The sequence below is a fragment of the Dermacentor silvarum genome, chromosome 3 (genome assembly GCF_013339745.2).
Source record: "Dermacentor silvarum isolate Dsil-2018 chromosome 3, BIME_Dsil_1.4, whole genome shotgun sequence".
Taxonomy (NCBI): domain Eukaryota; kingdom Metazoa; phylum Arthropoda; class Arachnida; order Ixodida; family Ixodidae; genus Dermacentor; species Dermacentor silvarum.
Window position 1 is genome coordinate 179,636,482 of NC_051156.1, and position 13,766 is coordinate 179,650,247.

A 13,766-nucleotide genomic window follows, 5' to 3' on the forward strand; every position below is an offset into this window, starting at 1 on the left:
TGATTGATTGATTGATTGATTGATTGATTCATGAGTGAGTGAGTGAGTGAGTGAGTGAGTGAGTGAGTGAGTGAGTGAGTGAGTGAGTGAGTGAGTGAGTGAGTGAGTGAGTGAGTGAGTGAGTGAGGAAACAGAATGATGACTATAGTTGTGCAACAGGCAGTTCTGGGCGTAAAAGCTTTGATTTTTTAAAATCTAGCCTTTGAAGGAAGAAACAAAATCTTCACGGCAATTTTTTATTCTCTTCTTTTTCAGCTCCACTCTCATCAGAAGTCCGGTCTCCACGTGATAGGGGTAAGTGCGAATGCATGTTATCCCATATTCCTAGAAGAAACAAAGGATTATTTTCCGTGAGAAACAAACACCGGGAAAATATCGCCGCCATCAGTTGCCACCGATCACGTGCTGGACATTCGGACGTGCGCAGAAAGCGCGACCGAGAGCGACCCGATATCTTCGATTTTCGGTTGCGAGCACGAAGAGACTCGTAACTCGAAAGCGGCGATTTTGTCCGCTTTCTCTTCACTCGCTGCCTTCGTGGTAAGGAACACAATACGGCCACAGGCCTATCGCGTTCGCACAAACGTGCCCGCTTTGATGTGGTCTGCAGAAAGCGGGGCGGTAAGCACTGGTATTCACGCGAAAGGTGAGACCACTTGAGCGGAATGCCGAACGGGTTACCTGATGCCGTAGCCGAAGACAGAAAAACAGGAGAGCTGATAGTGACTTAGAAACAGTTGACGTCAGATATCGCGCATTCTGAGTAAGAATGGTTTCAGAAGGCTTAGATCTCTCTTTTGGCGCGTCGGCGTTAACTTGATTTCGTGCTTACCGGTTTTCATTCGCATTCGATAGCTTTGGATATTGCTTTGACGTATTAGTCGTCACGGTATGTTGCTGGTGGCAGTGTATATATTTTCCGGCTCTTGAAATACCTCTTAACAGGTAACCATACCTGCTGAGGGGTAGGTCTGTTCAAGTAAGTTGCATGCACTGGTCTGGAGTAGCGAGTAGGTTAGTCTCACCATGCGCGGAAGCTTGGTGGGCCATAAATAGCGCCATAACTGAAGACGAGGCGCAACGCCGTCGATACATTTTCGAACGAGTTCGCAGTGACGTCATATATTTTGACATAATTTACTCAAGAATACCTTTTTTTTTTTTTGCAAATTTTGTCTATATTAAAGGATTGCAGTGCAATTTAAAGTGAGCAAGGACTCAAGCTACCAATGTTCGAAAACATTTTAAGCACAATATGATGGTTATGAAAGGAACATAATGAACCCATGGTTCCCAGTGAGCCTTTCTGATATAGACAAAGCCTCGTATATAGCTTTAAACAAGAACATGAAGGTAAGATTAAGGCAAATAAAAAAAGGCTCCCGTGGAATGACAAAAGAAAACACATGGGATAAAATTATATCAATAATAAAATTTTAGGCCCCCTCCTTAACCGCAATCTATAAAACATAGAAAGAAACGTTTACCTTTACGGAAATTCAGACAACTTGACGGCCAACCAGTGGAAACGCCAACGCACACACAATGCCACACGCCATACCTGCTGCCCCGAAAGAATTAAGCACAGTTCTTGTTTCCCCCGAGAGATATAAGAGGAAAACATAAATAGAAGGATCCCGTATTTAGCAACCTTTATGAAATTACGTATATGGTCGTCACTATAGCTCATCTTATTTTCAACACAGGGAGATTATTTCGCCCCGAAATAGGGTCACAACGCTGCTGCTTCAACGAACACAGCAGAGGTCACGCAAACCCAGTCTTCAATGACAGTCACTGGCCTTCGCGTTCTTTTGTAACAACACACAAAAAGAAGAACCGTGACGAGAGTGGCGATATCACCAAAAAACGGGGAGTATGTTTCCATGTGGACTAGATAAAAGATGAGCTCAAAGCTAAAGGAAGACAATTAAATGATGGTTGCAGACGCCTTACGATGGCTCTACACCGCGGAGCAGTTGTAAGAGTCGTCGACATATCTTTACACACATTTGATAAAGAACTACAACAATGACGACGACGACCACGACGATTACGCGAATAACAAGCAAACAATGGCAACAAAGTCGAAGCCCGCAAGTAAGCGTATAAAGAGGAAGCCCGGCAATTAAGCAAAAGGCCAAACAAAGAGTAGCACTCATTATTCACTTCCTCGACAGAAGCCGTATATTCCGCTGTCTGATTTGGTTGGCCCAGCTCGAGCCAAACCCGCTACCGGGCACCAGCGAATTACAGATTTAAGCTGCCGCACGACGTAACACTCCTTAAAGGTGCAGCTGCGCCTCTCTCTCACCAAACCAACGACGACAGGTGCGCGGCTTTCGAAACAATACGTACCCCGGAGAGAGCGTCATCTGCATCGACAGAGGACGCCGCCATGCGGCTCTTTCAGTCACTAGTCTAGGCAGGCCGGCGGCCCGCCTGTCTAATTAATTTTGCCGGCCATTGTTCGAGGCTTGACGGGTCTTTGAATACTCACAAACCCCCTCCATTGGTGGCAACTTTCAAAAGCGACAAAACGGAGAGAGAGTAAAAACATATTGCGCGCTCGTTCATTTACGGCAGCCGGAAAGCCGAAGGACGAACACTTCGCCCGTTTGACGTTAAGCCGCGCATTGAGTGGCCGGTTCCGTAAATTGCGAGGGATGAGCGTCAGAGATGGCCCCAGCGTGCAGCCTGGTATTGGCCTAGAAAAAAAATATTCGAAGACAAACAGAAGGGTATAAGCCAACGACGCCTGACGCGAATAAACTTGTTAGGTAAGGAAAGGCTTCGAGAAAGTCTCGAGATCCGTTAGACAAGACGCAGCCATGAAAAGAAGCACCGATACGGCCTGTGGGAAACGAACCGGATAGTCTTCAAAGTTGCAGGATAAAGTCGCAGAACGCGAAAGTGTGGGGACAAGGACGTGATGGAAAGGAAAGGTAAAGGAAGGAAACGAAGGACGAGTGGAAAAAAAAAATAGACGTCATTAAACAGAAGATTTCTTAGGAAAGGCGAGAAGTCAAGGGCGGGAGGGGGTCAACCATAATCGTTTTTTTTTTCTCTCGCTTTGACGAACCAGTACGGATACCCACGTCAATGACTGGCGCGCAGTTATAACACGCGTCCCAGGCTCTGTCTATCATTCGCCATCAGTGAGGGTATAGCCCTACTACAGTCGATGCTGTACCGCGACACAACAAAATAGTGAAAGACCTTTAGGTATTCTTAAAGACAACATTCTACTGTGTAAGCAGCAAAAACGCTTCAATATATGCGCTGCACACTCAGCCGTTATTTTCAGCCTACACAACGAATAATCCATGAAATTTTTTCAGGGCCATCTACCGTCTACACTAGGAAGCAAAAATAAGGGGCAGACCCAAGTCCTTGGGTTTCGTACAGGGCTACTGACTTATCTGATACTGCTTACAATAGGCTCAGTGATAACGCGTAAACATTAGCCAGTCGCAATGAAAGAGTTACTGTGTAGTCGAAGTACGAGGAGATGAGATTTCATACTTTTTTCGTTATGATCGCTGACTACGGTTTATTTTGGCACGTTGCCTAAACAGATTGACGTTAGTACACTTAAAGAAATGGAACCTCAAAAAAGAAGATGAATCACAGTAATGAATGATGAACGCCAAACTGAAGCATATTACTTTCCAAAATATCACATGCGTGCAAACATTTCTTGAACAGCTTGAGAATCAATGTAACAATGAAAAGTTGCCTAGCTTTGTTACTTTGTTAGAATTGTTACTCAGTTCCTGAGTAACAATTCAGGTCCCAGGGTAGCGCCATTGCCGTGTACCTTTGCACTCACTTAGACACAACAATGGCGGTAGAAGCAGCAAGCGCGTTTTCTCTCTATCGCTTGCTTGTGCAGGTAAAACCAACTGTGGCACAAACATTCAAGGAGCGATTAGAATAAGTCGGACGCCGCGTGACGCGTTTCGATATGTGCAGCTATAATTTAACGACATCGCACGCTCAATTCGGTTGATACGGCTCAACGGTTTCTGCCTATCACTGTGTTCGCTTTATGCCAGCAGGATGTCAACGATGGCATTAGAGAAAGTCATTTATTTCAATTTTGTATATATAAAAAAGTAACTCTGACATAGTTAATCATCTTCGTAAGCGATGAAGCGCGCTGTCACGAGAAGGTTATTTTATGCTCGTGTATTCTGCGATGATCGCAGAATACACGAGCATGAAATAACCTTCTGTCGCCTAGGCGATACTATCGCCGAAAGTGATCGTCGCAGAATACGTCCCCTGATTTCTTCCTCTTGCCCACGTGAAGCAAAACCAAGCGGATCAAGTGAAACAAACTAGGATTCGAAAGCCGTGCATACGACAAGCATGTGTATAATGTGTAGATTCGTAGGGGTAGATGGTAGTACTTTTAGGTTTGCGGACATGCATTAGAGTCTGTTATTAATAGCATGTGTCCCGCAGGTGTTTGCTTAACCCTTACGATGCTGCTGCTGCTGCTGCTGCAGGTTGCTACTTCATGCTGAAGCACTACGAGAACGGCGAGCAGATCGAGACGAACGAGGCGTGCCTGAACTGCACGTGTGTGAGCAGCATGCTCATGTGCTACCTGCGCGTCTGTCCCTACGTCAAGCAGCTGGGCGACGACTGCACGGTGACCAAGCGGCCCGGCGAGTGCTGCCCGGACATCGCCTGCCCGGCCGGTACGTCCGCCGAGCGGCCAGACACTTTGGGGGCGCATGGTACGGACCACGAGCACGTATCTTCTTCGACTAACCTAGGTGGATCCCCACCCACCCCCGACCTCTTCCCTTGCACGCACGAAACCCCTGAGAGCGGTGGCAAAAAAACGCGCGAGCCGTCCGTTCCCCCCCAAATTACCCCTTTTTCTCCCTTCGGCACCCAGCACCTTCTTGCACCTGGGGGAGCAGTGGAAAGCAAACGCGACGCTTTGCGTCCTGAGCAGATCACATTCTCTATCATTGCCTTCTAGGAGGAATAGTTCTCAATTTGTTCTGCAACCGTCGCACGAAATGCGAAATTATTGGGCGAAAGCACTTGGAGAATCTTCGGAGATTCATACGGTTCTTAATTGTGAAAATGGTTTTTGAACTTGAAATCACTCATAGCACTTCTTCAAAGCTGACTGGTATGTCGAAATCAATCATGAAACCGCACTGACTACGCGAGGGCTATAGGCTCTAGCTAACTTCTCGATGGACCTGCTGATAACAGTTGTGAGTGTCTGTCATGGAGTTTGCGTTTAGCTGACAGTCAAGTTAGTAACAAAAAAATATATATAAAGCCAACGAAGTCGCAACACACGATGTCTAACAGTGCAACGATGTCACCAGCTTTATGTTTAAAGCAGGAATAAACAAACGAAACATAACAAAAGTGCTGCACAGTGAAGTGTTGAACGAAACATCGCCTGGTCAAGTTTTACAAAAAAAGAGAGAGAGAGAGAGAGAGAATGACGTTTCAAGCTTCTTGTGGATCTTTTGTTCACAATCGAAGGGCGACCAAGCAGAATGCTTTTTAAGCAGCATCGCGTAATCACAGCAGTAAGCAAGGCTAAACCAGCAGAAGAAAGCAGGAAAATGCAGGGAACACGGCAGTGTATGGTTCGGAAAATGTCATTTTGTTTCGTCAACAGTCAGTAAACCTGTTTTATTGCGAACAACAAAGACTTCAGCTACCCATTTCCACATAAGTGGGTGCATGTACATACCTACTGCCATGAGACGCAAAAAATATGCTTTTCCCAGCCGGAACTGCTAGCATTTTCTTATATCACATCTACATCGGGGCTAAGTACAACAACCACAGAATTTATTCCTTAAAAGAATGTGGATCGCGCTTTCTTGTGCAAACGTCAAGCGAATATTCAAAAGCAATCAAACTGCTCAGGAGCGTAATGCGGCTCGCTGTGTTAGCCTGGCAAATCCCTCATCCCGGGCACAACCCTTATCCTTGGTGTCAATGTGTGGACCAATCCCGGCCCCCGATTCCTCCCCCGACCTTTTGGTTGTTCTTCCCCTGTCCTGGGCGGTGTCTTGCGTGAATGGATGGCTTCCGGGAACACAACGCTTTGACGCCCTTGACCTTCTTGTCTTGTCGTTCAGCGTGGGTGACCAACTGACCGCGACACACTACAGTTGTACTGGTGACAGCCGAAGTGGCGTGGCCTTTCGAAGCGTTTTTGTGTAGCCTAAGATAGCCCATTCATGTTTAACTATGTGCTGTCGAGTATTTGAGAAGACATGACACAGACATTTACATGGAACTATAACCATGTCAAAAGTGAGACGTTCACTTCGTTCGCTGGCCGTGCTCAGTTCAGTGATGCATGTCTTTTAATAATGATGCAACTTGTTCGCTTCGTGTAGGCAAATATTCATGAGAATATAATAACACGCTGATGAAGCCAGTTAATCCAGACGTATATTCTCTGTTTTTCATCGTTATGGCCTATGGAAACTGAGCTGCACTTGTGGATTAGGCATAATAACTGGTAATGAAAATAAACGAATAATAATGGTAGCTATAATGGAGAAACGCCATAGGCCATTCGAAAACTAATGACAAGTTCCTTTTTAATTCAAGTACGCAGTAGTGCTAGATGCCTCCGGATACGTGAGACAGAGAGTACCAGATGTAAGGGTGTGCTACGGCAAAGTGTTGTGGTCCCCGAAGCGGTGTGCACCCCATGCTTTATCTTCTGTGGTGCACCCATCACTAACCGCATGCATTTTATTGTTTTTGTTGCCTTTTTTTTTCTTTGGCACAAGCTGGTGTATGTGCACTGTTCACCTCCCTGGCACGGCACGTAGGTTTGAACCGCCACTGGTTTGCACGTGTAAGACCTGTAATTGCCTGCACAATTAAAAAATCACTCGGCTGAAGAAACAACAATCATACAGACCTGCGGTACTGCGTTGCGCTGATGGAAATACTCGAACGTGCATTTGTGCGATGTTGTAACAAACATCACGCTTCACGTAACGAGTAGAAACCATGACGAAATGTTGACCCTATATGTGGAACAAGTTAAGCAAGTGAAAAACAAACGTCATGCACTATTTGAGCAAAAAAGATAATAACTATGCACGAACTGCAGAGAGAAAGAGAGAGAAACAAAGGGCAGGAAACGTGCAGAATTTAGCAGCTTTCTAAAAAAACAACCAAAGAAGAAGCCTCTGCCCCACCGAAGTCTTCTTTACGCACATTAAAACGAACATCAGACATTCCTGAAGTTCTATATTTGCATTTTGCGTCACAGTTCACTTTGTGAGTCAGTGAGACATTTACAAACGAAGCGCTGAATGCTCATTTCTGCTGAAAAAACAGCTTCTTCTATATAAAACTGTATTTTCGAGGTCTCCCGTGATTCCTACATTTACTCCGCTTGAGAACTTTCGCAGTCTCCTTTTTAGCACGTTTAGTCCGCTCGTGTCCGTTCAGCGCCAACTCCATAAAAGTGGAGTACTCCATCAAGGCGCACGAGAAATCAAAGATGGGGTGAAGTACAGAAAGTTCAGTTCAGACCTCTTCGTATATAAGCGCCGCACATGCACTCGGAAGAGCAACTTCGTAATGACAATACTAAGTGCTCTGTGATATGTTCGGATTAGTGAGACTAAAGAGTGAACGATGACACTTCTTTTCGCGTATGACCATTGCCATCGTGCATGATGGACAGTTAACGACCATGACGTACTTGCAGTTCAGCTAACCATTCGACCTGGTTGACAGGCGAAAAGAATGTTCCACGCTAGTCACGCATGTGCATGTGTCCAGGGTTAACATGGCATGTTTTTGTTTTTTCAGCCGAGTTCGATAGTTTTGCACGAGACAGGTCACTTCCCTGAGCTTGCGGTTCCCCGCACATGTGTTAACCCAAGGCACAACGAAGAGAATCAGTTCCCCGCTCTGCATGAACATTGCACTGCCAACCTAGGACTAGTCGGAAGATACGATGTGTGGTTGCAAAATCGTACTGAACATTTAAGAGCGACCCTGCCATGCAAGTCGTGGGCGGTTGTTTTGCTGAAACACCACTGCCTAAGCGGCGGACCCCGTGTGAAGAAGTTCAGAAAGTTTGAGGATTCCATATGTATTCACGGTGGCAGAACAGTGCAAGGAAACGAGTGTGACAAAAGAGAACCTAAATTAAATTTAAACAGTTTATACGATAATTACGATGTCGTCTTATCATTCGTTGTTGCATTATTTATTTGCGGTGTCTTATCATCGCCATAATTGCGAAGAACTGTCAGGAAAACCAAATCTGACTACTTACGTACGTACTTTAATAGCAGGAATTTTTTTTTTCATTTTGCTTAGACTTGCTAGCAACCTTCAGCGATTTGTAAACGGGTTCGAGATTGCACGTAAGTGTAAAATGTTCGTAGCAACTATATTAACTCAACGTTGTATGGCCTCTCTACAATATAATTTTTTTTTGTTAGCCGAAAGCTTCACATATGATTTGATTCTCGAATTTGATGTTTAGTAGGCAGTCTTTTCATGCTGGTCGTTTCGCAAAATAGACGCTACAACACTTTTGAGAGACAGCGCCTTGGCCTGAGTTTTGCATCACACGACCCAGGCCATAATGAGAGGTTGACGAGTGTACGTTACCGTTAACATGATGAGCAACACAGCTGAGAAAAAAGATGTTGTGGAAAAGAATCCGTGCACGGAATGGAGTTGCCGCGCACGGTTCTTGAACCATCTCGTAGCTTAACGCATAGGTTAGTGAAACAGATAGCAGGATGTGCTTTATGACACGAGGACGTCTGTGAGCTAACGTGAGTGGCTTCAGCAAAACAACTGCTACAGCGATGCTGCATTTCCACAAGTGCAACTTTTTCTGTTGCATCTAGTTGCTACACTGTGACTGATGCAGTGTTATGGTACATTAGTGTTGAAGTGTTCATGAATTCAGCGTCTATGAATGTTTTGTATTTCCGAGAAATTAAAGTGCTCAAGAGTGTATTTTTCTATTTGCGCATGTGTGTGCAAAAAAAATTATGTCAGAATTTCTTATGGCAAGACCTGTGATTCTCCAAATCTCTGAGAATGTCATTATTACCAATGATAGAAATTTATATCACGAGATTGTCTGCTATTCGCTTACTCTCTCGAAAACGCCTTCACAGCCTAGTGTCATTGCCGAAAAAGTGGTCACGCAGCGCATTATTGCTGCGTGAAAGTGCTGGTGACAGTGTTGATGCCGCTGCTGCTTTTTTGTTAAGTAATAACACGTTGTTTCACTGAGCAAGACGTAGACGTTATTTACCAAGAAGAGCAAAACAACGTGAACGGTTAAAATATTGACGTACCTTAGCCTGATGCCTAAGAAGCGATCGAGATACCATCAACGTAATGTTTTGCAAAGAAATGTGTCGGCCTCTCAGCCTGCTGCAAGAATCGTAGCGAAGAATTTATTATTATCGAAAAAGGGGCGAAATGCAAGCATCTAGCCAGTGTTACGCATGAATAAAAAAGAAGGAATTTGATTTGAAGTTAATTATGTCTTTGCGCACGTTCTTGTGGTGCCAGACTTTCTTTGTTTCTTTCTTTCTTTGTCTCGATGCATTATAAATGTCTACGACAAAATACGAGTTAAGAAATGCGCAGACAGAACAAGCAGAACGCTAGGCAACCGCTGGACTTGCAGCACATTCTGTTACACGTTGCCAGAGCAAGGCTTACCGCGCACAGTCCCTGCTCTAGGGCACGAGCGTTTTTCTTAGTTATACTAACATGAATAAACCGGCCCGACTATTAAAAGTTCTTTCAGTACCACAAGAAAGCAGCCTCTGCAATAGAAAGCAGTAAAACGCCGCACCAACGCCTGCGGTTCTCACCCAGTTCACCAGTGAACGACCGTCCCTATGAAGCGAGGCCAGTGGTGCATGATGTGCAAGACTACGAAATAAAAACAAGTGTCTACAGGTTAAGCGCGCATCCGCTACCCTATAACAGGACGTCCCGGCAGACGCAAAAACAAGAGCATATTGGAGGAGGGGGAGCGCACGGAGGGTTCGGATCGGACGGGGAGGAGGGGATTAGCTTAGAAACAGACTCCTTTCTCTGGGGCAATAAAACGCGACGCTCAGGCGCTGGTGCGCCACGAGTAAGCCAGCGTGTTTAGGAATATGCGCGCTCCTCGTTAATTGCAGGCGCCACTCGATAAAGACTGTTGCACTGACCCGAACCGCGCCGCCGGTCAAGACGCTTAACCGGAGCCTGGCGAACTGGCAACAGCTTCTTCTCCGAGCTCTTTCCCCTCTAGCCCCCCGCCCCCTTTTTTTCACCGGTTGTGCGTAATGGAGGGACGTGGACTTTGAAGGTCAATGCTCTTTTCTGTTAACCCTCGCCGCCGCCAGGATATAGGCCCCAGGGCGAGGCGAGCGAGGAGAAGAAAGGAGGAAAGGATCGAAGAAAGAAAAGGAGAGAGAAAGAGGGGGCCATAAATTCGTACCGGACACGCCACGCCAAACTTTCGAACGCCCCGCGTTCGGTCGGGCGCGCGAGCGCGCGCACGAGAAGGTATCTAAAAGGAAACGTGGCCGTGCCCTTAGATAAGCATCTCGGCAGCATTGGAAGCACAGTCGATAGAGAGAGAAAGAGAGAGAGAGAGTTTGCAGAGCTTACGCCTTGTTCGACGGCTGCACATCAGGGCGCAATGGAAGAAGATGCTGCACCTTTTTCATGTACTACATCCTGTAGTGTTCCACAAAGCACTGTTGCGTCGGTGGTATTGAAAGAGAGAAGGCTGGGCGGAAACTGAAAGGGAGAAACCCATTACTGGAAGCGAGTGTTGTGTGTGGAGGTTGTGTGAGCTGGACAAGTGTGCATGATCGATTTTACAAAAAAAAAAAAAATCAGGCCCTGAAGTGGATTGAACACGAGGCGTGCTCTGGCGATCGAGACCATATACAAACTTTGCTCGAGAGTGAGCTCTTAGCAGGAGGTGCAACTCAGAACGAGCTTGCTAGCATGTGCTGCCGCCAAGATTCAAAGGGGCTGATCATATCATTACCGTCAGCTCTGAGAAGCATGCTCACATATAGCTCATGGACACCTGTATTTGCAACATGGCGCTTTTATTTGATTTACACCAGCTGCAGCTTCCACTCTAGCGCGTAATAATATTGTAAAAGAGAGTTTAACTTAGGAAGTTGCTGCGCAGTCCTCCGCGCGAGGGTTTTGTAGAGATATTTTCGTTTTGCTGACTCAGGTATTGAATACACACCGCGTACGAATGATGTGCTCTTGCTGCTTTGGAACCTGAGTATGTAACAAACATGGCAGCATTGTGACCTGTTGCTCCCGCCGTAAACTGAGCGTGTTGTTGACACTGTGGGACTCTCAGTAGTCTGCGATAATCATGGAAGAGCCTTCACAAGTATCTGGACTCTTGTCTACGTAGTACGAGAAGCAATATAATCAATTCTGAGAACAAAATACAGAAGGGATAGTTTCAGTGTTTGGCAGAGTTTGGAACACACAAAAGGAGATAAACGGAGCGTTTCTAGCGCAAGCGACTTTGTTATGATCCATCCCTTCGAATGGTCTGGTGTTCCTCGTTCCACCCGAAAGAAAGTTAGTGCGTCTAGAGCGTTGCACACTACATATATTCCCAATAGTGCAGTTTCTGCGCTTCAAATTCAAATCATCGTGCGTTCCTCAGGACACATGGCGCTCCTGTTTGACCACATATATATATATATATATATATATATATATATATATATATATATAGTTCAAAAATAGAAGCACGTAGGAAAAACATAACAGGACTGTACTGACGTGCCGGCTCCTGTTATTCTTTACTTCACTTATATATATACCACAGTAAAACAATAATGTTTTATTACCCCGTTGATCGTGCTGCTGATCGTTCTACACTAATCGAGTTACTTGGCCTTGTCAGTGATGGCACTATTACATGCCACGCCCAATCTTTTTCCATTTCCTGGGAGTACGATAAATTCGGACGAACAAGGCGATCCACGACGTAATTGTCATTCACGGATGGACGAAGGCGCCGCGCAGTGACCTGCTCTGCAACGAGCTTCACGGAACACTGCGCGCCCCTGTTGCAAAAAAAAAAAGAAAGAAAAAAGAAGAAAAAAGAAGAAGAAAAAAAAAGCATTTCTTAAACCTATATATGGTCAAACAATCTGAGAAAAATGCGTTGGTGAGAGAGAGAGAGAGAGAGAATGTGTCGGAGGTAAGGGAGTATATAACAGGAAAGCAGTAGGAGAAGGGTACGTCGGCATGCGGAGGTGAAGTTAAACGTGACGAATGGGAAATCAAACAGGCACGCCTGAAGACGCCGAGAGATCCCGCGCTTCGTGCTTTCACGCCGTCCAGGGACACGCGGGCGCCGCCAAGCGCTGCGCCGGAGCAACCTCCGCGGGAAAACAAAGAAGAAAACGCGGCTGCTAAATTGGAATGTGCCTCGCACGGATAGGACGTGAAGCGCAAGCAACAACTTCGCGACTTTCCTTTCACGGAGGCGTTTCCGCCGGCATTACGCGCGCGGTGTCGCTTGATGTAGTTAACAGAGAGATGTCTTAAATACGAGGTGGAGTCCAGTAAAATACCTGCGAGTTATGCAGGATTGGTGTGCAAAGTTATTTGTCGGGCGCAGTACATTAAGCTTCTCGGTGCTATAGAGAACAAGCACCAATGTGAGTCTTAGGAACAAAAATTAAAAAAAAATGTTTTGCCTACAGTGACGCCATTGCGCCATGCAAGAGTAATTAAAGTACTACAAAAAATAGACAAGGAAAGACGTAACCGAGGAAAGATGAAGACTGATTTTACGCACCAATGAACGCTGCAACGGATGAAGTTTCATTCGAAGGCACACTGGCTTTCCTGGATGTCGTAGCAACATTGTGAACTGGGAGACCGGCTCTTGCATTTGCTGCTAGGTTTGCCGCTAGGTTTGCTGCTAGCGAATTCAGATTTTGTGCAGAGAAAAAAGAAATATATATTGCAGTCGAATGTAATAGGATAGATTTGCTACATACAAAAATAAAGTGCATGAATCCTGCGCGGTTTACATAGCTATAAGCTAGACTGGCCGCTATTGAAAGTTATCTAACATGCAGTGGAGAAGGGGATCAATGACACGGTGTTTTAGAGTGGTTTATTGCACCATTACGTGACTTCACACAATGAAAGTCTTGAATATTACCCAAGGAGGCAAAAAGAACGAGACATAGAGGAAATAACTAGGAGGCTCGATGAGTTTGCTGTGCTTTTCCAAGTGAGCTCAGCGTGCAAAAAAAAAACAGAAAAAAAAGCAGTCAAGGCTAAGTAGGGTATAGAGCCCATTTACAGAAGCAGGAAATAATAACGAGTCCCTATAATATGGTGGACTCTGTTCGTCACGATTGTTCCCTCAATGAACATCGAGTTATATTCGCTCAGCGCTAAAGGCACGAGCGTGACAACAACCATTTCGTCATTCTATGATTAACAGTCTTGTTTTCTCAACACGGCGAGTTTCTCACCGGTGTTGTAATGAGATTCATTAGCGGCTCTCATACCCAAGATCACACTGAGTTCCGAAAATACCAGTAAAAGAAAGGAAGAAGTAGAAAAAGGACGGAAACCCGGAACAGGAAGCCGCTCCACAAGGTCGACGACTTTGTGGTCTGTTGTCGAGATAACAATGGAAATAACCACCTGTGGCAATGTCAAAGAAGGACATCGAATTTCCGAAGACGCAA

The 13,766-nt window shown here is 45.5% G+C and overlaps 1 protein-coding gene across 1 annotated transcript in view; it reads left to right on the plus strand.

The window, feature by feature from the left end:
- LOC119445054 (mucin-2) overlaps positions 1-13,766 on the plus strand; it is a 142,183-nt gene that overhangs the window by 96,421 nt on the left and 31,996 nt on the right. Inside the window, 2 exon segments of the mRNA XM_049664854.1 lie at positions 256-294; positions 4,515-4,748. Coding sequence (XP_049520811.1) covers positions 256-294; positions 4,515-4,748 — 273 coding nt within the window.